Source organism: Aythya marila, assembly GCF_965140915.1.
Source record: "Aythya marila genome assembly, chromosome: 9".
In the NCBI taxonomy this organism is placed as follows: domain Eukaryota; kingdom Metazoa; phylum Chordata; class Aves; order Anseriformes; family Anatidae; genus Aythya; species Aythya marila.
The window spans coordinates 11,657,093-11,684,738 of NC_139050.1; the positions used below are offsets into that span (position 1 = coordinate 11,657,093).

At 45.3% G+C, this 27,646-nt stretch overlaps 1 protein-coding gene across 3 annotated transcripts in view; it reads right to left on the bottom strand.

The window, feature by feature from the left end:
• Window positions 1–27,646, bottom strand: part of PAK2 (p21 (RAC1) activated kinase 2) — a 42,728-nt gene that overhangs the window by 10,644 nt on the left and 4,438 nt on the right. Inside the window, exons 2-10 of one of the 3 annotated variants that reach the window (XM_082767736.1) lie at window positions 20,512–20,774; window positions 10,892–11,102; window positions 5,208–5,308; window positions 4,471–4,621; window positions 3,630–3,661; window positions 3,183–3,290; window positions 1,741–1,873; window positions 867–930; window positions 30–78 (exon numbers count right to left, since the gene is read on the bottom strand). In XM_082767736.1, the coding sequence (XP_082623862.1) occupies window positions 30–78; window positions 867–930; window positions 1,741–1,873; window positions 3,183–3,290; window positions 3,630–3,661; window positions 4,471–4,621; window positions 5,208–5,308; window positions 10,892–11,078 (825 nt within the window). In that variant the 5' untranslated portion in view covers window positions 11,079–11,102; window positions 20,512–20,774. Of the gene's footprint in view, window positions 1–29; window positions 79–866; window positions 931–1,740; window positions 1,874–3,182; window positions 3,291–3,629; window positions 3,662–4,470; window positions 4,622–5,207; window positions 5,309–10,891; window positions 11,103–17,139; window positions 17,204–20,511; window positions 20,775–27,646 lie in introns of those variants that run through there. The other 2 variants (XM_082767737.1, XM_082767735.1) reach the window with 2 other exon arrangements.

The following is a 27,646-nucleotide window of genomic DNA, read 5'->3' on the forward strand; positions in this document are numbered from 1 at the left end:
TTCCTTTGCAATGAGCACAGCAGTCTTACCTCCTGTCCCGTTGCCACATCAATAGCTGTGAAAACTGTACCTGAAGCCCTGTGAAGAAAAAAAAAAAAAAAAACACGTTACAGCCAGCTGAGTCTCTGTGTAAAACATGCACGTGAACAGACAAATCACAAACACAAAATTGTGTTAGCTTTCAATGTTGCAAGAACTTTATCAAAAAGTTGTTAAAAATAAGCAATATCATAGAAATGCCAGTCAGTTGAGGCAAATTAATCAGAAGTACACTTGTTTCTGAGACAAACTGCACTGAAGATGCCTAAACCCCTACAACTTGTGCTGATCCCTATGATCAGAAAAGCTGGGAAGCCCCTTCTGTAGAAGGCACTCCTTTGCACTCCTTTTCATCTTCCTCCAGGGGAAGCCCTCCCACAAACAGACATATTTGGAAAGTATAGAGTATGAGTCAGCTACATATAATCAAAGCCGGAGAAGCTAGAGTTGAATATACTTTTGGCTCAAAAGAATCCATAGGAACACTAGAGCAATAAATTAGTCAAGGCAGCATTGTTAGTTTAGCAGGCAGAAAGCCTTCCGATATAACCCCAAGCTATTCAGTAGTCATGTTACAAAACGGATGAATGCATCTTACTGGGAAAGGAGAGGACTAAATACACCCAGAGAGAAGTCACAGTGCTCTGCTTTTGCACTTAGAGACAATTTGGAAGTTCTACCACTGTAAAGCCTTCACCGTCTGCCTATTACTGCTTAATACAGCCAACGTTTCTGCTTGCTTCAGGAAGTGGTGGCTACCTGACAGAATCAGAGAGATCGCCTTTAGCACTGGCTCACCAGGAATACAAGTAGGGATGAACACTTACCCCTGCCCAATTTTTTCATATCTGGTGTACTTTTTCTTGGGATCACCTATGCTCACAATAGTGCCTAAAAAAGGAAAGAAAAAAAAAAAAAGAAAAAACAAAGAAAAACATTTTCTTATAAAATCTTAGAAGAGTCGTGGATTTTGGAAATATTCTTTGCTACTGTAGCACGGCATTGACTGTTTGTCAGCTCATGTTAAAAGATGCATAAATCCCACCGTTCCCCTTCAGTGGGAATGGCATGAGCAAGATACCTCCAAAAGTGGGTCAGCCCATGTAGTGAAGTCTGATGCATGAACTGCCAACGGTTCCTGATTCAGTTCCAGTTCCAAAAGGCCCAGTCTCAGTCATTATACTTGTTTAGAGTAAAACAAGACAGATCATGCTATTTCCCACTAGTATTTCATCTTAATGATAGTCTTCCACACAGCAAAACCCCATATGAGATTATGATGAATCTATGAGGTTAGCCTGCTCCAGAAACCAGTCAGTTCCTGACTTAAGCACAGGAACATTAATGCGGTGAAAAATTATCTCCAAGAAGATTATGGAACAAGCTACAACAGAAACTGGAATATTTTACATTATGATGGATATACTGCACATGTGGATAACATTATCACTACTGAACTTTAATCAAAAAAATAAAAGAAAAAAATAACTACAATGTTTTTTTTTTACCCTTTAGGGCTCCAAGGCATTGCTATTAGCAAAATTTCTGAATGCAGCTCCTCTCAGCTACTGTCTGACACAAAACTAAGCAAGCACAGTATTCACAAACCCTTACACAGAAATAAGGGTAAGGGCAAAAGCTTAATTCCCACTGCCCCAGCAGTTCTAAAGCATCCATTTATCTGAAAAAAAAGACACCTACGTAGTTTTTCCATGATCTCTTCATCTGACATTTTGGTCTTCTTTTTCTGCTTGTCACCTGATTTCGTCCCACTGTCGACAGAAGTGTCACCAGCTGATGCAGGGATGGGATCAATTACAGACCGTGTATAAATCTGTTGTTAAGACAGAACATTTACTCATTTAATTGAGCATTTTCTTTATGATCACTGACTTTCAGTTGCAAACGATCACCATTCTTCAAAGATCACTAAGCAACATTTTACGTAACAGCTTGCAGGCAGAAATGAGACCTGAAAAACATTACATTCCAGGAAGTCGAGATGCTGGCAACCTTACTGGCCTCTAAATGAAAGAGGCAGAGGCTTCCTGTACAGAGTGGATGCTAGCAGATTAACTTCCACAGCCAGCCTTTTTCTGGGTTTTCTATTTGCTTGTTCTTTGTAACCCACGCTAGTTAAAAGGAAGGGCCCTTTCATCTATTTATTACATTCCTGCAATTTCCAAGTCTCACAGAACAAATCACTATTTAATGGCAAGACCAACTACTCCTAAGATTTAAAGGAAAAACACTCACACTTCACCATGAAAAGACACATAAATGTCTGGGAATTTCCCAGTTGTCCCTGGTTCAGGGGAATTTTCTTGGAACTTTATTCCATTTCCTCTGGAGGAGACCTGCACCTGAAAAACTATGCAAGCTTACAGCCACGCACAGCTATCCCAGCAATACCAAACCATAGACCTGTCACACTGTATTTGTTCACGTAGCCCAAATTGGCAATTCTAAAGCTGTATGACTTGACAAACACACACAAATCGCACTTTTGTGCTCCTGGAGTGAAAATAAGTTGGCAACAGAGCAGCAGTGTGTACATCTGCCTTGGTCAAAAAATTAGATGTGCTAACCAGGATTCCTGGGACTCTGCTAGCCAGATGTGCAGTTCAGGATAATCACAATGAAACTTAAACAACTTCTTAAGCATTTTGCTTTTCACCTAATACTGATGACCTTGTGGGAGAAATAAGCATTCAAATCCTAAATTTGAATTTCTGTGGGCTTACATAGTACATTAGGTGAGGCTACCACTCTGTAATCAAATAAAAAGAATAAATGCAGTACACTCATCCTACTGTACTGTGCAAAGATACAGAAACTAGACTTTGTTTTTTAGGACTAAAAAGCCTCCTCCTTGCATCTTGGGTTGAAGGAGAAGCATAACTGACTCACTGCAACATAAGCCAACAAACTAATCAGCGTTAACTTCAAGATTTCTGATCCAAGTTGTATCTGCAAATTATGCATTTTCTTGGCAAGCACATGTGAATAAGAACCCAATTTCTCCATAAAAGCTTAAAACAGGTCACTTCACAAATAAAACACTTTGCAATAACAAAGAAGGAGAAAAAGTTCCACAATATTGTGAAATGCAAGTCTGCACTGTAAATTTTACAGCCACTCACCGATTTGGTGTGATCTGGCCGCGGAGCAATAACAGGAGGAGGTGCTTCTTCATCATCGTCATCATCATCTGCCACAGCTGTTGATGGCTCCGAACCTTTGGCATTGGTCTACATTTTTTTCAAAGTTAAAAATTATAAATACAAACAAAATCATCTCCCCCACAGTGTAAAATACTTATTTTTATTATTATTAATATTTTTATATGAAGATAAAAAAAATCTGACTGATATCAAAAGAAAAGGATAGAAAAGGTGCACTATTACATTTCATTACAAGACTCACATATTTTTAATCCAGTGAAATATGCTTTCTTGACCCCCTTTTATTGTGGATTAAGAACATAAATCTCATTTTGTTTTATATTACAAGATCAGTTATATAACAATTACAGAAATTATGACACTGTACATGCTTGAGAAGAAACAAAGAAGAGTAAACTCACTCACCGTTGGTGTTCCTGAAGGGAAACCATCTTTTTCTAAATAGCAAAAACAGAAAAAACAAAATCATTACAAAAATAATGAGGTGTACAGAGTAAAGAACATGGTCCACTTTAGAGATTTCCTCATCTCTCAGAAAGCACAATTTGATGGTTTCCCAACTTGCTCTTCACCTCACTTGAGCACCCACAAAGAGTTTTCCAAACTCAGCATCGCGCATCACTCATGTGTCCTGTCTTATTGAGATGTGAAAGCAGAATCAAATGGATATTTCTGTTCCCTTAAGCTGTATTTTGAGTGAAGGCTGAGGACACTACAAAGCCTTATTATTAAGTTATTTTCAGAATGCAAATGATTTGGAAGAGAACTAGATAAAAGGAACTGCGTGCATTTGTAGGAGTCATTCTCTCAGCCCCCCTCCATACAGCTCTTGACCTAGGAAGAACAACTTGCTCTGCATCTTTGGTGTCATTGCACAGGAGACAGAAAAATGCAAGTTCACAGACAGCAAGCATCTAAATACATGTTCCAATCTCAGACTGGAAGATCAAGATCTCTGGTACAAAACCAATTAATCACAGTTACAGAGTGCCAGCTTCATAAACACAGCCCATTAATTTGGGTTGCTGTCTTAAATATCCAGTTCCATTTCTTCCCCTCTCCACTTAAAACAGGAAATAAACTGGACAAAGCCAATTTCCAGTAAGTTTTAGATCCATCTTCAAATGTTTGTTCCTCATTGAAAAGTAGCTTGCTCTTTCAGCATTTGAATCTGATTTATTATCCCCAGAGAGGAAGATGGATCCAAACACCCAGCTCCCCCTTCAGTATGCCTTGTGCATCTCACCTGGAGCAGAAAAACTCAGATACTTCTGCTTTGCTGTGTCTTTGGAGTCGTAGAATTTCAGCACATCTAGTACTGCCTGCGGGTTTTTCTTCTGTTCTAGCTTCGTGATATTTGAGGTCTGTAGCAACCGAGCCCATTGCTCTGGCATTCCCTGAAATAATATATGATTTAAGCCTTTATCCAGCATTTTGAAGAGATTTAAAAATGAGAACAAAATTATTTCCTCCATACAATGTATAGCAGGTACAGCCTTAAACACACCAACAGGTAGGATGGGGTTAATGGGAACATAGATGGGTAATAAAATATAAATTGAGCTACAGCTGAAATACCTCCTGATTGCTCAGTGTCTCAAATGTTCAGGGGCTCCAGCCCGCTGTCTCATCATGACAGAACACCTTTCAGGTGTAATCAGTCAGTCATGAGGAACAGGACTACAAAAGCACTCAGTAGAACCGGTGTTAAAAAATACTGAAAGTGAACTCATGAGGGTACTTCTCTTCCCCACGGTGTTTCTCAAAGGCTGCCCCACACGACACAAAGCTTTAGATGGTACACACACACGGCTCAAGCGCTAACAGGTCAGTCTTGTTACTCCACAGGCCATACAAATACACAGTAAAATTATTTGTTTGATAAGAGACTAACTGACACTTCATTCTGAAATCCCACAATGGCTTCACTACAGCGCTGTCCCACAGCTGTTTGCTCAGCACCTCCACGCCAGGTGTACTTACAGTGAACTCGCCCGTAACAGCATCAAAGCCGACATGGATCGTATGCTCAAAATCTGACGGTGGGGAGATTTCTGGACGTTCCTTTTCCTTTTTCTTGCTTCCTGTAAAGTGATTAGAAGATCACTTGAGCATAGACTTAAAGTCCTATTGTCTCAATAGAGCATAACAAATCCAAACGTAACAGCTGGGACGAATGTAATCTTTATTCTTTTTAAAGGCTGGAGGTTTTTAAATATACAACATGGTGACTTGATATCTTCAGGTTAGTATAGACTTCCCACAAGAATCACCAAGTTCTTTCATTCAAATCATTTATACTGTGGCAGCAATCAAATAAGAGATCAAGAGCCCCAGAGCACAAAGAGCTCTGGAACACATATGAAGTGTTTACAATTCAAAAAAGAACATTTTAATGTGTATTAAACACTGAAGACAACTTCAGTTCACCCTCAAGTTCACCCTAAAGACAGTTAAAACTCAGTTGCCTGGCTGCTTCAATTCAAGGTAATTAATGCAAATCAGGACTTCCCGCGATGAAGATAAGAGTTTGTAGCCTTAGACCAAATTATCTAATTTAAACATAGAAAAAAAAGGCAAAAAGTAAGCATAATAAGTAACAGAAGCAGGAATAGATAATGAGAAAGGCCACGTGCACGATTCAACCTAGATTCAATTAAATTTGGAAGATGTTTTATAACGTATGGCACTTGGTTTGGAGATTTATTTATTTCTAAGAAAGAATAACTGCAAATTGTCTTCCATTTCCATTTAAATCTAAATCTAACATACAGCTATACACCGTTAGGGTCTTGAAACCTTTTCTGAGGAAAGGGAACCTGTTCTCTTGTCCTTGTCCAAAAGCCCAAGCCCTGCTCGCTTCCCCTGGCAGCACAGCAGAGCGGACTGGACTCACTGCTTGCTCTCTGGGCAAAGATCCGATGCTCAAGGCTTCACCTCACTGCCCTCTGCAGAAAGGCAGAGCCCTGGCAGCACGCTGCAGAGCATGTCTTGCTTGATACCAAGAAAAGTGAGTGTTTACTCCTGGCAATGCCTGAGGGCTCGCAGAGCAGATAGCTGAATCAGCAGCATGTATTACAGCACGCATAAGGCCAGCAAGAATGCCACAGTCCTTACAGCAAGGAATGAAAGCAGTGCACTGTTTTAAGATCTACCTTGCCTACCGTTTTATGATTGCCTGGCAAAAAAAAATAATAAAAATTGATTCGCTTTTAAATACAAAAAGTCAAGATTCAGTACAGAAGAAGAGCAGGTAAAACAGCACCTCCTAGTAACTCCATGGTTAAAAGTTCTTGGGGCAAGCACACATCACGTCGCTCAGAGCCAGGGGATCTGTCTGAAATTCCCTCATGCTGGCGGGAAAGGAAGGACAGGGAACCGAGGACAATGCTTACAAATGAAAAGCCATGTGGGCTGCCTCGAGCTGAACAATGCAGTGGAAAGACGTGGCTATTATAAACAGGATATCTTTAATATGGCTGCACAAATCAGAGCCAAAAAGCAAATGGACTGTCAAATGTTCTCATTTAACATCTTTAAGGAAAGTACTGTTTCTTCCCAACCTCTTGCAGTTGTTTATGTGAAAGCAAGAAGGAAAAAAAAATAAGAAATTTGTATTCCTCAGGAAGATTCCTGTTCTGGAGCACTTGACAGTTAGGGAATGGGAGCTGGTGCTCAAATCGTCCAGCATGTGCTGCACAAATAAACCCAACCCTTGCAAAAATACACATCGTGTTAGTGTGCTGGACAAAGAGACTGAAACACTCCTCTCCCCACAGGAACAGCAGATCAGAGACACTTTAAACAAACGCAAGCAGCAAACTTCAGTCAAGAGGCAAGTCCAGTGAGTCATGTTTTGGCAAGATGCACTTGAGGCTCTGTTAACAAGGCCACTGGGAGGCCACACTATTTTTGAACCTCTGATTATGTTTGCATCACAGATCTGTATTTAAATGGGAATCCCTTTAATAAAGGGCAACGTTCGTTTCAAGCCACAAGTGAATTTACGGCACAGTCCCTTGGCTCTGCAGCCAGCCGGGCACCAGCACGGCTCACAGGCCCTGACACAGTGGGGAAAAAAGAAGGCTCCTTCAGAAGGATTTACACTTTAACTTTAGAAAGGAGAACTGCTCTGATTAAGAAATCACCTCAAAGACTGTCTAGTTCCTAGTTTTAGGGGACAGCTTTCAGGCTCTCCAAAAACACACACGGGTTCACTTGACTTCAGAAGTCTGGCCAAGGAAATTCACGGCAATTAAGTACTCTAGTAAAAAGATGACTATCTCCTCACTTCTCCTGAACAATGGAACTGGGGAAAAAACCTCCTGGACTAAGTCATTAAATAACCTCTTCTCTGATTATTTCGGTGCAGAACTAGCTCAGACATGGGCAGGAGCTCCGCATTTGCTAAGCCTCGCTGCCTGCAGCAAGCACCCCAGATCCCGCCGCCCCCCCAAGCCAGCCCGCTAAAAGAGGAGCGGGGGCAGAGCTGTGGGGAAATGCATACCCTGAAGGCAGCCGGAGGGACCCTGCCAAATCACAGGGGCAGAAAGCTGCAGAAGAAAGCCAAACCACTTTATCCAGCTATCCCTGCACCTCACCGTTTGCAGTAGCCTTGTACGTCTCTGCGAAGGCGTTCTTTCATTTTCTGAGCAGAACTTAACATTTGTTGCAGCCATTTGTTAACCTCTGCACTGGCTGCAGACATTTCACCCTTGAAAAAAGTCTACCTCAAATGCAACGTTAGGTTAAAGGATCATTTTCCATATAGTCTGAACATATTTCAAGCAGCAAGCAAGAAGCCAGTATTTCTGTACAGCCTAGCAGCACCAGAATAAAGAATTAAAAACACAACTATTTAATTAGCCATGCTAATGAACAAAACAACTAACACCTGACCATTGTTTTTAGTGCCAGAAAGTCACTGTGTCCATTTAGATTTGACAGCCAGCTTTGCAGTCATGAGGGCTGCAAACATTTCTTTGGATGTTTACATTATCCTCGCTGTGGGTCAGACCATCAACAAGCTTTTTCCGTATTAAAAAAATACAACTTTCAGAAATTTTCTTAAGCTTTATCATTTAATTATCATTTTCCCAACCACGTTATTTTGCCATGGTGTAAACCCTTCCACTTTTTTTCCCCAGAAAGACATTATTTTAAGTATTTCTTTAACATCCAGAGAAGATAAAGGGGCACAATTTTCTCAGAAACATACTTTTCTCAGCAGAAATTATTTCTCCCATTTTTAGTTTGTGTCACTAAATATCAGTAGACGCACACACACTGAACAGGTATGCACATTCACGTCCATAATTCTGGTACGTGTCAGTATTTACAGCGGTCTGAACAAGTCTGAGTGTTCAGCTTCTAAAGCAGTTTCAGGTGAGTCAATGCAGCTGTAGACAAGTCTTCAACCACCTTTCCAGCCACTTCGGCAAGAACAAACCCACGAGCAAGATGGAAAGAGGAAATGTCCATGGAGAAGGAAAGGCACTATCAAGTGCCACAAAGCTCTCCAGCTGCACTGTGCCCACCCGCATTAGAAACTCACTTCACAACACCAGTCTTATTCAGTGTTACTAATTCAGAGCAAGGAAAACCTCCCTCCACGTGGTGCTTGCTTTCTACTTCGCTATTCGCCTGTCCAAACAAAAAAGGGTCACAAATGCTCTGAAGATCACCTATGCAACAGCAGAATTGCAAGCGTTACCCCAGCTCCAAAGCCATTCTCCCAGCCAGAAGATGGACTGGGAGGTTTGATTCTTCCACCAGCTTTTCTTCAGCACTCACCACAACAGTTTCTAGGAATTTCCCATGATCAAAATACGCTAATAAATACCAGCGGCTGCATGCTAAGCTAGAACCTGCTCCTGACACGTGCGGCTTACCACCATCACAGAGCTAAATGGCCTGCAGTCTCTCTCTCGGGCTCTCACTTCCAACCTGCAGCAGCTTCTCACATTTTCCGTACAGACTGGCCTCTGTAGGGCTTTTACCCATGCCACCTCTATTGCTGTAATCCAGCCACGGTCAGTTATTGCACAATAAGTGACCTTGTGAAATAACTTTTCGGCTTCCAAAAGCTATGCTGGCCAATCTTTCCATCCTCTGAAAAGGAAAACACACCCACCGTGCGCAGCACAAAGGCTGCCAGACTGGAAAGCTATCTTCAGAGTGCAGAGAAGCCTGCCTCTAGCGCCTGCTCTGCGCGGAGGCACGGCTGCACGAGGGCTGCTCGCACAGCTGAGCAAGAATAAAAACCAGCCCTGGGGAAAACTGTTAGCAAAGTGAATAAATAACCGGGGAAGCAAAGTCTCTTGAAGCAGTCAAACCTGTGGCGGCAGGACTGAACCAGCCCTACCTCGCACATCATCAACAGCTCGGCGCAGGAAGCCAGGAGCGGAACTAGAGATCGCTGAGAGCAGCAAGGTCTTCCCCAGGACAAGCTGGTAATGTGCAACCTCTTTCCTAACACTGATACTAGGATACATAAAAATATGTATTTTCCTGCCTGGATGTTTGCTCTTCCCTGGAGATTCTGTGCCATACTTCTGTAATCAATTCCCCGGCATTTGTAAATAGATGCACAGCCCAAGCCATCTCCAAACCCGGGGGCAGGGTGCACACCATTACACGTGCAACAGCTTCAGAGCTAATCCAAAACGTAACTCGTGTTGATGCGTGTTAACATTTGGTATGAATTTCTGTTAGGAATAAATCCTAATATTAAAAAAATGCTAAATGTTACAGAGCAACAAAACGCATTGCAGCTTCAGGTCAGGCTAATAACGCCCTGCACAGTTTAACCGTAACAGATGTGAGGAGCTATTTCTCTGCACTATTTTATTTCACGTGGATACAGACATCCTGGAAAACCAGCTCTAGTGCCATATGCACACTCATCATACAGGAGACAGGACAGCAACAAAGCCCAGGTACAGCCGAGCTTCCTTAAAGCCCTTTTTTTCCCCTCAGAAATAATCCTTGTTTAAAGCACAAGAGATTTGTTTGCCCATTGGTGATTAACCTGAGCAGTGCACTACACGGATCTGACCCCAACGGAAGGGCTTCATTTTTCTCAGTTCTCCTTCACACCCACTGCATCCTCCCACTTCTTCTTCACTACCTTTTTTCTCAAAGGTACCACCTAAGTAGTCATCAACACGAAGTAACTTGCAGAACAGCTGGTTACTCAGTTTAAACTAGAAATCTGCATTTAGCATAGCAAAAGGCTAAGTAACACAACACGCAGAAATCACAAATGTTTATTAGGTTTGTTTGGAAATGCATTACTCTAAATTGGGCAGCAAACATGAGAGGCAGCAAGCAGAGGTTTTCCTCAATGAGTTAGTTGATTTTTCTTCCTTAGCACTTCATCTGGGCTAGCTGACTTACAGGTCTTTTCCAACCTGATTGATTCTACGATTCCATCTTCAAACTGTCAGTGCAAATGGAAAGAATGGCTCACTGAACACACGTACCAACCCTTCAGCATTTCCTCTAATCCCCGACAGGCAGATTTCTTTATTGCAGGCAGGCTGTAATAAAGAAATGGCACAGATCTCCCGTGCAGGTTATGGGCTCCAATGTCCAATGTGCAATCGAAGCTTACACAAAGAGTAACGGAACAGAGATAACAACCTTGGAAAATGGAGGCATCTTACCTTTTTCAGTGCCAGAGAATATGGAGATGATTTTATTTCTAGGTTTTCTCTCTTCTGGTACAGAGGGCAGGGGTTTCAAGCTGTGGTTCGCGGACAACTGGTCCTTCCCTCCTGAACTGAAGATAGTGCTGCTCATCCGGACAGGAGGAGCTGGTGGCTTGTCTTCCAGTTCTCCGTTGTCAGACATGGTTCTCAACAGCTAGTGAAAGCACTGAAAGAGAAATTTGTGTTTAAAAATAGGAAGAGAGAATGGAAGACAAATCTAGCATCAATTCTGTTGGCCAACAGGGGAAGGAGGTGTGAATTCAGCTCAGGAGCTTAGCGAGCGCTGCGCTGGTAGACACCAACATTTCTGCCAAAGGAAGCGCTCCCTTCCTCCTTCCCTCTGGCTCCTCACTCCCACGTCTGGACCCGTTTGTCTGGGCCGGCAGCAGCACATGTGGGATGAAGTGACAGCCTTCTCCAGTGCTGAAACCAACCGAGTCAAAAAGAACAGTCAGTTATAACGAGCACCAATTCCCTGAGCCAGTTCACTATCCATTCGTGTAAAGATCAGGTACAGGAAAGGGAAAATACATGTAAGGACACCAGCACAACTTCTTTTGGGGGCGGGTCTTGCTCAGAGCTTTGTGCTCTGAAGTCAAACACCCTTAAAAGCTTCACGTGTCATCCTTCTCGTCACTTTTCTGACAAGGTCTTGGGGAGAGCAGAATAGCCTATGTTTAAAGTCATAATCCAACACATCATCTATACTAATATTAAGCATATCTCTACCCAATTTACATAGCCTGAATGCAGACTATGGAGCTAGAATCTCTTAGACGTATTCCACTTCTGAATAAGGACTCGCATGGCTTTACCACTTTGTGCCATACTGTCTCCATCTGCAATAGGAGACTGATATACACATACACACACACGCTACCACCACAACCCTCTTGAAGTACTGAAAAGAAAAAAAAAAAAAAAAGGAAAAACACGAGAGATCATGAACAAATAGCTACTAATGCTAAAAACACAGCACAACAAAGCATCTACACGGCACGTTCCGCATTCATGATAATCACTGATTATTCTCTCCTCCCTCCCCATAATATACTGGTGATTTTTCTTGCTGATCACCAAGAAACAGGCAGCCTCTCTGCTGCAAATAGCAGAGACAGACTTACAGAAATCACCTCTTGGTGACAGCTGAATAATAAATAAGCCCTTCGCTATGCCCAAAGGATGAGCCCTCCTCTTGGAACACGAGTGTTGACTCGTGTTCTGCCTCCTGTTTCTCACAACAGTTTGGGAAATGAATGGCCTGCTGGCATTCAAGAGAGCCAGGCGAGGACAAGCTGCTACCACTGCCCACACCTCATTCTCAGAGGATACACACTGTGCTGCACAACGTCTCTGTGCAACACACGCACCTCGCGGGCCCTGGTTTAGCAGAAGGACTGCAAACAGGTGGGCTGCCGTTCCCTGCTAGTTCACTGAGCAGGGGAACGCTGCCAAATCCCTGCTAAGCAAAACAAAGGAGGCTAGCAGCCCAAATTCGAGCAGCACAAGAGCACGCTGTTTTAGGTCGTGAAGCTCAGAAGAGATTAAAATGAATTACCACCATAAACGCCCGTGAAAGCACATCATTTCTGCACAAATACCTTCGGAGGCATAAACAGCACGAATCAAAGCTCTGGCAGCTTAAGTGAGAACGGGCCCTGCGCTGCTTGCCCCATCGACTTCGAGATTGATGGGTAACAGCTGCCAAAGCTGGGCAACATCCACCTAGATGAGCCTGCCTTCCAGCCCTTTTCCTGATGACGGGGTGATAAACAGGCCTGCAACACTCGAACAAGTCAGGAGGGCTGCAGTTGCAGATCAGGCCGTGATTCCCAGCTTTCCAATTCTGCTTACTGATTGCTCTTTCAGATGTTGCAAGTTATCTACAGGATCTTCTCTGTTTTCCAGTACCTACCCTGCAATATGGGAAAAAAGTTAAGAACCCTGGAATTTAACAGCAGGTCTGAGCAGTCCACCCGCAGGGATTTTAATTCCAACCTCCTTCCTAACAATGAACGTTGTTTTCACAAAGCGTGTGTGACCAATTCGAGATGTACTTTTTTTTTTTTTGTCGAAGTCACCAAGCACAGTGTTCACAAGCCCTGTTTGTTAGAACTGGCTTTTAAGAGTACCTGGGTAGAAGAGTACAGCGGGAGGGTCGGGGGCAGCTGCTACACAGCTCTGAAGTCAGGCCTGCAGTACAGGGGACTGTAACCCATTTTGCCTACATGCATGAAGTCTCAGAAAAGAATAGGATATGGGGTCCTCAGCTAACCAAATGGGAGTAGAAATTTAAGAGAAAACATCTCCCCTTTCAAAGAAATATGACCAGACAGCTAAATACATCAGAGAAGGTAAAGAAGCACATCACAGAACTTTAATACCAAAACAACACACGATGTGAAGAAAGCAAGAACAGCTTTTTGTATTTTTTTTTTTTAAAAAACCAAACATCATTTCATCTATCCGTGAACTTATCTGTGCTGCTTGATATTAGAAACAGCTGTATGTAAAAGTAGCCAACTAGCTTGGAGAGCCCAGTCAGCTAATTAATAATGTTGTAACATGGGATTAAGGTCGCTAGCTTTACAAAACCTTCGGTACGCTTTTACTTACATGCTTTCAAAATAAAATTCTCACTCTAGCAAAGAACCTGATTTTTCCGTGATACACAGCGCAGATCAGCTCTTTGCATATTCGCTGTTACAGGATCTGGATCTGACGAAAACTATTCCTTAGCTCTCTGCGTGTTCAAGGGAAAAAGCCACTAAGCAACAGGATGGAAGCAAGTGTCCCCAGATCCATCTATTCCACAAGAAAATCAGGCACTTCAGAAAACTGGCATAACAGCACCTGTGCAGAACCCTCAGGTCCGCATCCATCACTTGCAGATAAACAAAATCCTTCAAGCTCATTAAATCTTTGGTTTAGTAAAAGCTCAACTTCTGGAAAATCCTCAGAAATAACAAGAAGAATTATAATTTCTGGGCAATTGTTTCAAAGGCTGTTGTTAAAACAAAATGCTAGGTCCAAAACTCTTTTGCACAAAGGTCCGTTTCAACACAGAGAAGCTTTAAGTTCATAGTTTAAGGAATGACAGCTCCACTCACAACAGATCACAAAACAGGAGTCGGATCCTTTGGTCATCACTGGAAGCGAGAAAACAAAACAAAACAAAAAAGTCATCTTGTTTGGGTTCAAATCCAAAGAGCTAGCCTCTTTCCGACAGCTGAATGGAGAAGAAAGGAGCAGCTCGCCCCTCCTTTATCCTTACCCTGTCTTCATTATGCAGGGAAAGTCTCCACAGTGCCAGGAAGTACTTTTGAAATTGCTGCGGAGGTTTGGCTTTGTGTGCCGTGACTGCAGGAGGAAAGAAAGACAGACGTAAAACAAAAAAGAGGAGTGCAAGTACATCCTGAGGCTCCTCTTCTGCTCCTTCACTCCCCTGAAGAGGGAAAGGCGCCTGTCTCATTCAGCACCAGCTCGATGCAATCACTTCTTGCCCCAGCACCGAACACGTGGCCACCCTGCTGAATCATCGCTTGCGCAGGGAATTGCAAGGCCCGAGGAAATTTCATTTTTTTCTAGCAAAGAGCCGGTACACTGACAAAAGGGATGTCAGGTTTTTTTAAAACCTTGCTTGAAAGACATTTACTAAATTGGCTTGACTAGGTTTGTGCAGCCTCAGAGGAGTATGCTGCATCTGGCAGAAAGACGGCAGAAGAAGCAGATGGAGAAGGATGGAATCAGTGGCAACGGATTTGTCAGTGAAAATAATGCCAGGAATAACAATGGATTCACGAGCTCCCCGCAGTTACTGGTGGCACTGCTTTTAACTGCAAGAACTAGAAAGCAGTGGAATGGGCCACAGCAGCAAGTAGCGAAGCTGCAAACGGTACTTAATCACAGATTTCAGACAGATTCATTCCCACCACAGAATGGTGCTGCAACCCAGGACATTCACACAAAAAGAAGACACAAAAAGAGCTAAAAACTTTCCTCCCAGCAGCTCTGCTACTCGCTCTGCAGAACATAATCACAGGGGCCAGAGCTGGCGACCACAAGGCTCTGATTCTCAGTTCTTATCTCTCGTACATGACGCTACGAACTGAAGAAGCTGAAAAGCAAAAGGGCTCTCCGTCCTGCTGGACAGGCAGCAGCAATTGGGGTCTGCAAGGTCCTGAATCAGCCTCATGAGCAGCGGGAGACCTGAAGCCAGGCTCCTCAGAAGCGCAACCCTTCCCCTCCCACCTCTGAAGGAAGAAAAGTGCAGGGAAGCTGCTTGTGTAGCTTCAGCCATCCTCTTCCTCCCTCCCAGCCCAGAAGAGCCCTGCAGTAACCGAGCAGCACGTGCATTCGCAGTTTCATTTTTACAGCCATGTCCCAGGAGCCAGTTCTGCTGCTCGCTGGCTTTCTTCCTTTTGGGGAAGAAAGGGGCCTGATAACCCCCGGTGTACCCAGGCCACAAAAGTGAGGCAGCAGTTCCCGTTGCTGGTGGGAAAACACCCAGAAACGTAACCCTGCCAGTGAGTAAAAGCTGGAAAGCAAAGCGAGACTCGGGCAGCGTTTGCAGAAAGCTGATAAACACACGCTGCTGCGGTGCCTTCATCTGAATGCTCTGGCGTTGACTCGGGGGGGGGGGGGTGGATTTGCATTTGTTTTCCCCCAACTCCCCCTTGTGAGAGCACAACGCGGGGCTGCTTCCTGGAGAACTTCCTAAGCACGGCTCTTGCGGCAGCCCTGGCTCTCCCAGCCTCCCTCGTGACCGGCCCCAAGGCCGCCACGCACTCACTGCCTTGCAGCTGAAGCGCAGCCCTCGCCCGGCGGCCGGCTCCGCCACGGAGGCCCCTCTCTGCCCCGGCGCCACTCTTTGGCTCCTCCGTCTTCTAAAAAAGGACGAGCCTTTCTTCCTCTCTGACTTGTCTGCTGAATGACCAACGGGAAATAAAACGAGATTGAAGGTGTTTTCCTGTCTGCTACAGCGCACGGCCCCGTTTTCCCTGCAGCACCTGTGCTCAAAGCAGATCGAGTGTGCAAGGCGTGGTGCAGGTGTGCACGCCCTGAGCAGGGCTAGCTGTATTAGGATCTAGGATCTGATGCAAAAGTGAACGAGGCTGCCGCTTGGAAAAGATGATATCAAGCTCAGAGCTGTCTGATAACATGCACATAACTTCCCCCTCCTGCCACGACAGCACTGCTTTAGGCTGCCCCTCTCGCAGCTCTCCAGAGCCTGAATGAAACCCAGCCCACTGCACACAGCCTGACAGGAGGCTCCCGGAGCAGGAACTCAACTCACCTCTGTTTAGCACAGGTAAAAATGACTCAACTTATTTACTGCCAGCAACAAAACGCTGAAGGAGCAACACAAAGGTCAAATGTTAAGCCTTTTTCGCTGGGCCACCCAAAAAGCAGAAGTAACCGATTTCAGGGCAGCGTTGCGTTAAGAAACGTAACCGCCTTGCTTTTGAAAGCAGGGCCCTCGACGCAGCTCGGCAGCTGCAGGACCTTTTCATGACCGCGGCCACCTGAGCAGCCACCAGAAGCGCGGGACGCTTGGGCCGTGGGGACAGCCAGCGGGCACGGCGCTCGAGAGCAACGCAGCGGAGCCACAGGCTGCCCGGAGGGGAACAGCAGGAGAAAAGCGAGCAGAGGAAGGGTGAAAAAAGCCCTGCCCCTACACGTGTTTCCCTGGCCCTGCTCTAGCAGAGGGCGCAAGGTTTGAGAGGAGCGAGTTACCCTCACAGCAAGCCGCGCGGCGGCAGCTGTCAGCGCTGCCTTCCTGTAGAGCCTTATAGGGTGCTGCTGGCAACGGCTGTCACACACAAAGGGCAGCATCCGGGACGGCCAGGTCCAGGGCAGAGGAAAACAGCAAAATAGATGGCTTGTGAACAGGTCTCCAAGGCAGAGGATGTCGGGTGAAAAAAGGCAGAGTGCTTGAAAAAAGGAAAAATGCAGTAAAAGAGCTTGCTTGCGACTCCAAGAAAACACTGGTGGAACACAGCAGATTTGTGTCATATTCTGCTCGTGGTTTCTATCACATAAATCCTCACTGAAAATCTTCACTCCCAGTGCACTGACCCCAGCTGCTAACTTATCTGCAGGCTCCCCAACACCACCACTGCTGAAAAAAAACAATAACAACAAAAAAAAAAGGCAAGATGAGCCTGGACACTTCTTTATTCCAGCAAAGAGGGAAAACAGACCTTTCCAAAACACAGCCATACACATCGTGCGGTTCTTCGATGGACTTTGGAGGGCTGCTCCTTTCATCAGATGCTCAATTTTTCTCAGGCCAAGTAGATTCTGGAGCACAAAAGCAGAATGAAACGTCTGTATGTATTTTTCTAACACCCTCCCACACTTTTTTTTTTTTTTAAAGGCTCCTGTTGAGCAATAGATTTCCTGTGATTAGCTCACATAGTACTGATTATAGCTCACTTCCTCCCAGGGATTAGCTGAAAGCAGCTTTCTGACAAGTTTTTCTTCAGACGGTGCTACCTAGCCACAGCTCACTTCCTGCCCCATCAGTAGCAGCGCGCTAGTTCAGCGGCTCATCCATTTGAAACGATTTCACCGCTGCAAAAAAATCCACCGAAGCAGCAGATCTCAGAGCGTCTCCTCCACGAAAAGCAAAACAAAGCTCTCCGGGTGCTTTGCTTTCCAACCGAAAGCGTTTGGTTCCACGGGATTTGTTCTACCTGAGCCAAAAAAGGAGTTTTCTAAAGTAACAGAAGACAACGATCAGTGGCTGAAAATACTTCTCTCTTTATTTCAACTCAGAGAAGCTGTGTTAAAAAAAAAACAAAAAACAGTGGCAGACAAAGAATTACTTTCTTGCAGACCTGGCAAACGCAGCCTTGGATTTTCTGCCTGCCAAGAGGACTTGTGCAAAGACAAAACCAAGAGTAAAACCTTGATGATGGCCAGCGAGAGCCAGCGGCGTGATCTGTCCCACCTCTGCTCAGGAGGAACACGTGCAGATGCTGTAGCACAACGCGCAGCTCTCGAGCCTTGCGCCCCTGCAGAGGCAGGCAGCAGCCTCCACGTGACGTGCAGGAACAGCCCTTTTCCCTTCAGGGGTCTCGGATAAAATAAGTGTTCGGTCTGTGCCAAACCACGGACCCATGAAAGCTAACGGTTATTGTTATTTAACTTTCCTTTACGGGGAGGGAAGAGGAAACTAGACTAATCTGAAATATTCCAGCCAAGCAGAGACTCTAATTTATGAGCGTAAGCAAGCAGGATACCCCTTCAAATGATGGGACTGAGAAAATAGCTTAAAAAAATAAAAATCTGAGCATGCCAGGTGTTAATAATTCTTTACTCGGACTGATACAAGGACACATGCTACCCAAGCTGACTGCTCGGCAAGGCCAACTGACTGATGGTGGCAATGAATTGCCAGCATCGTTTTTGCAAAATTAACCGCCACGAGCACCGGTTTGCCTGCTTCAACCACCAAGGAGGCGACCACGAACTGTACCAGCAGGTCCTGCCTTGCCAACTTCCCTGTACTGCTACATGGGACAGAGGCAACGCAACCCTCCCACGCCACTGATAGCACCGGAGAACGTCAGCCTCCTGCAAAATCACACGAGGTGACACCCATGAGAACACAGCCGGCTAAATCCCTGCTGTTTTATTTTCTTCATACTCTTCGATTTCCCTCCGATTTCTGCAGAATCACTCAAATATAGAAGGGAAAAGGCAGCACGGGGGAAACAGCTGGCACGAAACTGCCAAGAGTAGTTGGGGGGGGAAAAAAAGGATGATCGAACAGAAGCAACAAAAGCAGAAGAACAGGAAACTATCTTTTGTGAATGAGGAACAATCAGTCATCTCCAAAAGCACAAAGAGATACTTACTGTGGACCAAGCTGCAGAAGACAAATATCCTGTTACTGGAGTAGTTGAAAGAGTCGCTGAGCTCTTTCTAAAGAAGAATTTTCATCTAACCCTTTGCCAAAGTACCTCACAACCCAAAGCAATTCAACTATTTACTCCTTAAGGAACTCTGCAGATGTGCAAAGCCTTGCGCTGAAAATGTGCTCGGGTATCATTCTGAAATAAAAACAGGTCCCAGCCCTCCGATGAGCGAGCAGTGGCAGACATCCTGGCCTCCAAACGGCCCTCTTACAGCCAGCGCTTCTCCCCACGCAGAGCTTACAGCCAGGCCATCTCCGCCCCTCGGCGCAGGCACAATAAAGTGCAACTCTTCGTGGAGTCACTAATAAAGATAAGCAAAAACACCGCCGAGATTCTGGCAGCCTCCCAAACTGACAGGCCAGGCTCACGACGTCCGCCTATCGAGCCGAAGACACGGGGCGATAAGCAGAAGCCTCGGGAAGGAGAAATGTTTCCTCCCAGGGTTTCACTTTCTCCATTTTTGAGCTGGGCAGAAGGATCGTTGCAGAATTATCAGCTACGATTTGCGATGGAAAATGGTATCAATGGGGAAAAGTCAAAAGAGGCACCAATTAGAGACAGGATGTGCAAGAGTAAGAGTCCATCGGTGCATGGAAGATTTAAGCAAATGAGTGATGCTTCATTTCACAGCATGCTGCAGCCATCTGCAAGCCTTGTGATACATCTCGGCCTTCTCCCTTTAAGTCACGAGTGGCAATCGACTCCCACCTGAATTCTCATTTCTGCTTCATAAAATAAACACGGCACTATTGAGCTGTGGAGGCAGATTTCACCGCAAAACAACTTAGAAACTGCTTCTCTGCTTTCTTGCCTCTGAACTCTCGACACAGCTCAAACGCCACAGATGACAGGACCAGAGGGGCCTCCGAGGCAGCTGCCGAGTTGCTTCTGTTCCCCATTTCCCCTAAGCCCTGCAGGGACACTCACAAGGTGAGGCTACAACACCATCACTGCCAGCGGAGAAGAGAACCGAGGCAGGTTTGCAGGTACCCACATCCACCCTACACGCAAAGCAGCCCTCGCAGGCCTGCAGGGCACGGAGGAGGAGGAGCGACTGAAGCAAGAGGGCTGGATTTCGGCGCCCTGCCGCGGGGCTGGGGAGCTGCCGCCTACCAGCTGAACTGAGGCCACGCTTCATTTTATACAGCCCACAGCCACGCTCTGCCTTCAACGAACCATTGTGCAACGCTGCATAATGATAAGATGAGCTCAAAGGTGTTTGAAAAACCTCTTCAGCCCTCAACGAGGAAATTACTTACCCCTGCTCTACCAACTTGTGAACCTGAGTCAACTGAAGACAGAAAAGACAGCCTGCAGCGCACAGCACATGCAAATCCAGGACTCGAGTTGTTTGTGCTTACTCACATTTCTTTAACTAGAAGACTCTTCTGAGCCTTTATTTTCACGAGCTGAGATCTTCTGAAGATCAAAGGAGAACGGGGAAAAAGGCAAGTAGGGAAAGTTTACAAGGAAAAAAAATTGGAGGCTGTACCTCATTCTTGAAACTCACTTAATTAAACCCGGCATTTACAGGCAGGGAGGGATCACACATTCCAGAGCAAAAGTTATTTGAATAAAGGGTAGGCTACCTGCAGGAGGCACCTACACATCTCCAACAGCACGCACGGCTGCTGTAACCCAGACACTCACCCCTCACAGCGTCGCTGACACCTCCCTAAAAGTGGCAGGCTACTGGTGCAGTGTAGAGTGCCAGGAACTCTGGGAGCAAGCAGAATGGTTTTTAACCTCCCAAATCCAGGACGATGGTTTACAAGACTGCAGCCTGCCCATCCAAACTGGAGGCCCAGGACGAAGCGGAAGGGGGCAGGAAACGCAGCGTGTATCAGCAAGGCGAGGAAGGGAAAAAGATCCGGCCTTCAGGGATCCATCACTTTCCCACCACACCAACAGAGCTGTCAAGGGGAAAAGAAATCAGGGAAAAAGATGAAGGGAAGAGAGAAGTAGCTCCCTGCACAAGTGAAGAATGGAGCTTTTGTTTCACTCTAGTGGTTGGCCAAGGCTTGCTTTAACTGCAGTTCCCAACAGCAAGAAACCCCCGGACACCAGCCTGGAGACTCCGGTGGTGTGGAGCGGGGCTGGCTCAGATGCTGCTCATGCTCCGAGCACGTCCCGCAGCACAGAGGGGTCTGATGACTCCTTCAGCGGCTGAATTCCTACAGGAGAAGCATTCCCTGAAGCATCTGCAATTCCCTGTGCGCTGGGGAAGTTCACTCACCACCAGCTGGGCACGCCGTTAGCAGCACCGAGCTCTGAGCCCTCGCAGCAACACAGCTCCTAGAGCTGACCGCTGCCAGAAGGAGCCGCAGGCTCCAAGGAGCGCCGGCACAGCCAGCCCACAGCGAGCACCGCGGCCACCAGCGCTCTCGCCGCCGGTGATACCCAGACAGAGATCTCAAGGCAGCAAGCAAGGCTGTGAGTTTAGCAGAAAAAAATCCGTGAGAAGGCAAAACATTCGGGAAGGGTCACCCCAACCTTCCTCCAGCGGCAGCGGCTCAGGACTGCAGGATGGCAGCAGTAAAACCCCCAGACTTCGGCTACAAAACCTCACTAGCACTATTTCCACCCACGGTTAGCTTGCTGTGCCTTTCGAGCTTGTCCCATTAAGGAAGAACTTCACTACATTTCTGCAGTGTAAAGTTTCACAAGTTTTATATGAGCGATTAGCAGATTTATCCTACTATGTTTAACCTTACTAGCAGAAGCAAAGGTTATCTAGATGGGGCAAACAAGAAATCCTGCAGTCACTGGCCCAACATCATGGCCCACCCTTACACATTAATTCAAACGGCAATAGATAGGACAAAAAGCACAAGGTGTAGCTGTCACATCTCAAATCAACATGGACTTCAAAGCTCTCCATGCACACAGCTCTTCCCATCTGTAATTTTGCGTTCAGAGTAGCAGTGAACTGTTACCACCTAAAACACAGGAAAGGAGCTGAGCAAACTGGCCCTGTAAATTGCTCACCTGCCTTCACACTCCAGGACTCACTTTGCAACCCTTGCCGGGTTTGCCTTGCATGCCCTGATACATTTTCTGGTTTGTAGCTACTTTTAAGAACACCCACTTACACGAGTGCCACCTTATTCCACGGTTAAATGCAGCAAATCCCTAAAATTTAGGCAAATATTCTCATGTGTGTTTCAGGGAGCCAAGGCACTCATTTTGAACCTGGAAAGAACATCATGTTCAGCAATTTACACTCCAAAAATGGGTATCAGAAAGGAGTCTTTTTTTTTTTTTTTTTAATTTTCTAACTTCTGTGTTTATTGCTGCTAGATAGGCATCTTTCAGCTCACAATCAAACATAATAAAAATGTAAGAATATATGTATGGAAATCATAGAATCACAGAATACCCAAGCTGGAAGAGACCCGTAAGGATCATCGAGTCCAACTCCTGATACGCATTCGATGACTTAAATACCAATCGTGCGCAGTCCAACAAATTTTCAGTGTGTTGTAACAACTTTTCTTTTGCATTAGCACTCTTCTCAGACATTTCCACTTTCTCCCTGTTTTTCTGGTGGAGCACTAGACACGCATTATCTCTAACCATCTCCAGCTGTTCCTATAGGATGCTGCAGCACCAAAACCATAAAAATAGATTTGACAGCTCAAGAATGAAACATTTTTTAGAAATAAAAGTACAAAGTGAGGAACACGGTCACCGACTGAATAGACAAAATACTGTGCAAGCTGCAGTTAAACAGGATAACCAGCATGCTGTGAAAGTAGGAGAGCTTCCAAGGGAAGCTGCCAAGTTAAAATAATATTGAAACAGTTGACAGAATATTGAACTTAGGAAGCTGCAAAGGCCTTTGAAAAACTGCTCCTATTGATGTCACTGTACTAATTACGACAAGAATTTAACACGGAAGCGTAGCTGGGCAAGGAAGCTCAGTGCTGTGCAGCAAACTCATAAGGGCTTTGAGATTGTTTTTTGTTTGGTTGTTTTTGTTTTTTTTTTCCTCTGAAGGCAGAGGGAGAAAAATAAATTTGAACAAACAAAAAATGTTTAGAGAAAAACTCATCAGATGCTCAAGAACCAACAAATCCTTATCTGTCTCTCAGAGCTAGTAGCCTGTTTTAAAAGGGGCTTGAAAAGATAATAGCCAAAGGCAGGCAAATGATAGAAACCAACGTCAGGCCAACTCGCCTTAAAAAAATAAATGAAAGGGCAGCACTTGGATAAGGTTAAAATGAAGTAGCCCTACCTGCTCTGTATACTGGAACTGTGTACCTGCTCAGTAAGGAAGGAATGAACCTCTTACGAGCAGAATGATAAAGTTTCACCAAAATGTTAACAGAGCAGGAGTAAAGCTTCTGAAAATACCTTTTTGAGAGGCTCGGGGATTTATGTACGAAAAGGATCCAGTTCTCAGCTCTCATTTTGCCTCGTTAGCTCAGCTCCAGCAACAGCTGGACAGTTGCAATGCAGCTGAAGATGTTCGTGAGGATGAGACTGAACTCGCATAGAACAGACTTGGAACACTAATAACCAACAGCTACAGAACACAGAACTTCATCCACAAAACAGAAGCATCCTTCCATACACACACACCATCCCAATTAAAGAAATTAACGCCATTTACTCCAACAGAAATAAGAGAAGTCAGGGCACCAGGCGACACACCCACGGCCTGACCCAGCACCGCACCTCTGTGCCTTCCAAACCCTGCCTCTGATTTTCATGTGTAACACTACGAGATGCCACTAATCAGTCTGAACTCAGGAACCAGGGCACGAAATATTTCTTCTGCGACGAGTCAGCACAGAAGGCTTACAAATCTGCAACTATCAAAATTCAAACACATTTTTAAATACAGTTTTTATTTTTCTGAAGTCTCCTCTTATAGAATGTATGGTAACCACAAAAAAAAAAGTCAGCCTTAATATAATACCTCTAGAAATGATCAACTTCCCAAAGGCTTGTCACCTAAGGGAAAATTTTCTCAGGTCCTTTCAATGCTGTTAAGAAAACAGGAAGCGACCTTCAGCAAGCAATTGCTAAAGAGTAAAGCAGAGATAAAGATCTCTATTAAACTCGTTAGTAAAGAGAAAGCCCACAAGGCATCAGTCAGAGCAGTCACTTGCCACCAGTCTGTCACCACACTGGGCACTGGAAAATGCACCTTGGCCCCTGCCCCGCAGGTTTGCACGCCTGCTGATGCCTGCACCTGGTTAAATAAAACAGCACGGACAAGAGAAAGGGACAACCAAAACCCCCGGTTTTGAGGATTACTGGCAAGGTACTGCCAAAAGGACAACCTTAGGGGTTACAAAGAGAAAGCCATTTCAGCAGCATAGGAAACAGTCGCTCCCGTTAATCTGAGCAAGATGCAACAAGAGTTGCACCTACTTTCAGTCTTGGGCAAGACCCTTGAAACAAAACGCCTTCTCCAGTTAACACACCGCTTTTAATTGAGAAAGTTAGCATCTTACTTCAGCCTGCTGGCTTTGGGAGTGATAAAGTAAAGCCCAAAAGCCCAGCCACCGTCAGTCCTTTTGCCAAGTAAGCCCTGGTAACAAAGCACTGCCCCAGACCTCCTCCCAAAGATCTTCCCTTCCAGGGCAGAGTGAATCTCCCACCAAGGCGCGCTTAGTCTGACACGGCAGAAGTCAATGTCAGGAAAACATCTGACAATTACTGCTTAGCAGCAATAAGGGAATGAGGAAAAATCATTTAAATCCGCTAGTTAATGCAAATGGTGTGCTGCTGGAGTACCAAACTCATCAGAAGCATGAATTAAAATATATTAAAAGTTCATTTCATGTTGATATTTTCACTTATTCTTTTAGTTTATTGCCACCTTTCTTACCTTTTGTCCTTGAAAGACACTAAAATTTCATTACATTGGCTACTCCAAGCTCTAGCAATATTGCTGTGATGTGCTTTCCCAGATGTCTTAACTCCTTCCACTTGGGTAATGCTCAGCCCTGCTTGACCCTAGCAGAGGCACATCCACCTCTGCTGCAGGGAGAACGCAGGACTTTCCAGCATGCGCCCAACACTCCACAGAGAATGAGAATTATTCCTCACAAACGACGAAGTATTTCACAGGGGAATAACTTCTACAGAAATAGGAAAACAAAAGACAGCACAACCACAGACCAGAATGCACAGTCGTGCTTATGAAGGAAGCCCCTAACCCGTGCTGAACTGGTCTGAAGGTTTGGCTTCCACTTCCACCAGCTATGTGGAAAAAGAGACTGGGATCTAAAAATCTATTAGAAAAGAGGAGCCAGACCAAATCACTACTGCTCCACACATACAAGACCCCAGCAAGGAAGTCAAGGCTCCCTGCCACGAAGAATTGCCTCTGCTCCTCAGTGCTCAGCTTGGACGGGAGCAGAGAGCCTCAGCACGCTAGCACCAGGTTACAATTAACTGCTCTTGCAGCTAAATCACTGAAAATCCTGAGCTTACTTGCACCCCAGAGTGGGAAAAAAAGCTAGGGGGCAGCAGAAAAGATGTCACCAAGCCTACTCACACCCAGTGATTACATCCCAACTCTAAAAACCAAGCGTTTCACAGCTGGTTTCTGTAACTGTGCTAGCATTTCACACCTTGACTAGGCCTTTCCCAAAGCAGCCTGTCATTTTACGATCAGAAACTTGCTTTCTGTGTCACAGAAAAAAAAAAAGGGTAACATTTTGTAAAGAACTCAACAAATAAAACCCAGTTTGTTCATTGCTCCACACACAACTTTCCTCCTGTTATTAATGGGACCGTTAGCGTCAGATCAAGGAGCAAACCTTTCAAGCCAAGTTTAAGATCAGTGCTTCCTTCTGCGGAAATTTAGTTCCCTGACGCAGATCGCTGCAGTCAGGGAAGCCACAGCATTAGCCTGGGGGAGTGGGTAGAAACAGCTGGTTTGGGGCCAGGGAAGAGCAAGACTCTCCCCTTCCCCCCTCTAACCCAAAGGGCTCACTCTCGTATTGACCTGGTGTAGTACTGAATAGCACCCCTGCATCCCAGACCCTCAGCATGTTGAATACCAGTATAAAACATCAAGCATTTCACCACTGCAATCACCGCGTTAGCTCAAAAGCAGCAAACCCAGTCCCAGCCATCCTAAATCATTTAGGGCCTCGGGTTCAGAGGACATCCGAGCTCAGATACAAATATTTTGAAGCTGCCCAAGCTGACAACTAACCCTAGTGCCATGTTCTCTGTTCCCAAACCACGGGAGCTGCAAAGGAACTAAAATCCCTCACATCTGCCGTGGCACAGTGACTTGCTGAACTAAGTGGTCCCTCTGCACACCCCCAGCTCACCAACACAGTGGGGAGAAAACTGCCTGGGCACGTGTGAAGCAGCCTGAAGGGGCTTCTGGACACGTAGCTGGCATTTTTTAAGGGTGATCACCCTCACTCTTCAGCCCTTTCTCCCCTAGCACCTTCAAAGAGCAGTCGAGGCTGGCATTTCAGGCAGACACGGGCACCTCCAGGCTGCGGGACAGACACGACCTGCCCGTGCCAGAAGAGGCAGCTCCTCGCCGTGACCTCCAAAAGGCCAGAGGCCCTTCTCTGCAGCACCTGGAATTCAGCCAAAAATCGCTTTTCCCTCAATTCTGATACCCTGAAAGGCAACAACTTTTAATTTGCCTAATTCTTCATTGGTCAAAGAGGTTAGCTTAAAAACAGAAGAAAAAGATGAAAAACTCTTACATTTCTTCCCTTTTAACCTTTTTTTTTTTTGTAATGTTTTGAAATTTTCAAGGTCACTTCCTTGAAAAAAATAAGTTTTTTGTTGTTTTCTTTTTTTAACAAGCAGATAATACACAACACACTCGGCCCCTTCCAACGACCCATTCCCACAAGGAGCTGCCCAGCCAGCTTCTGTCCAGCCTCAGCATAACAAGGCCTCAAACCCCAGAAGCACCCTTTCGAAGAGGGTGGCATTTTGCAGGAGACGGGCTAAGGAGAGAGCAATTTTCACTTTTGTTCCTCCAGGCTCCCACTTCGTCAGAGACCTTTCCAAGAGGGAAGAGCTTATTAAACATTCAGAGGTGATTTAGGAAGCATCTTCTGGAAACAGCCTTTTCTCTCTCGTCCAAGAGATAACCCTGGTAGCAGCAGCACTTCTGGACAGACAGTAAATGAAGAGCGGATACAACTTAAAGCATTACATTCATTTCCAAACCAAACCCTGCAGCACTGGATAAAGCTCTAAGTTCACTGGTGAAAGAAGCTAAGGGAAAGCCTCTGCGTGCTGACAGTCGTAAATTCTTGTGGGTACGCAATGAGTCAAACATCCAGGACCAGCAACTAAAGCAGCAGCAGGAAACTTCAGCAAAAAGCAGAGGCTGAATTGGAAAGCCTTGTTAGTGCATTCCCAGCCCTCAGCACACCTGCCAGCTGCCCTGATTCTGGTTCACGTTACGCTAAATCCCTTTCTCTATGCAGCATACCGCTTGCAAGGCACGGTTGCCCCAACACGTTGACTCCTTCCTACAGATGCTTTTCCTTAAAACGAAACTCCAGCATTAGAAAGAATTAACCCTGTCTTATCAAAACAACTCCTTTAAAGATAGGAAACAATTTTTGCTAATTAGCATAGAGCTAGAGAACAAAGACAAACTCAACACCAGTGTTGGCAGCAGCTAACCACGTATCCTCCAGGACAACATTCAGGATTTCAGTAGCCAATTCATGCATACAGCTTTGGACAAAGTCGTTGCTCCAAGGGAGCTACTGGCTTTATATTGGTCAACTACAGGGCAAGAAATTTGTGTATTTGAGCCAACAAACTGTGTTGA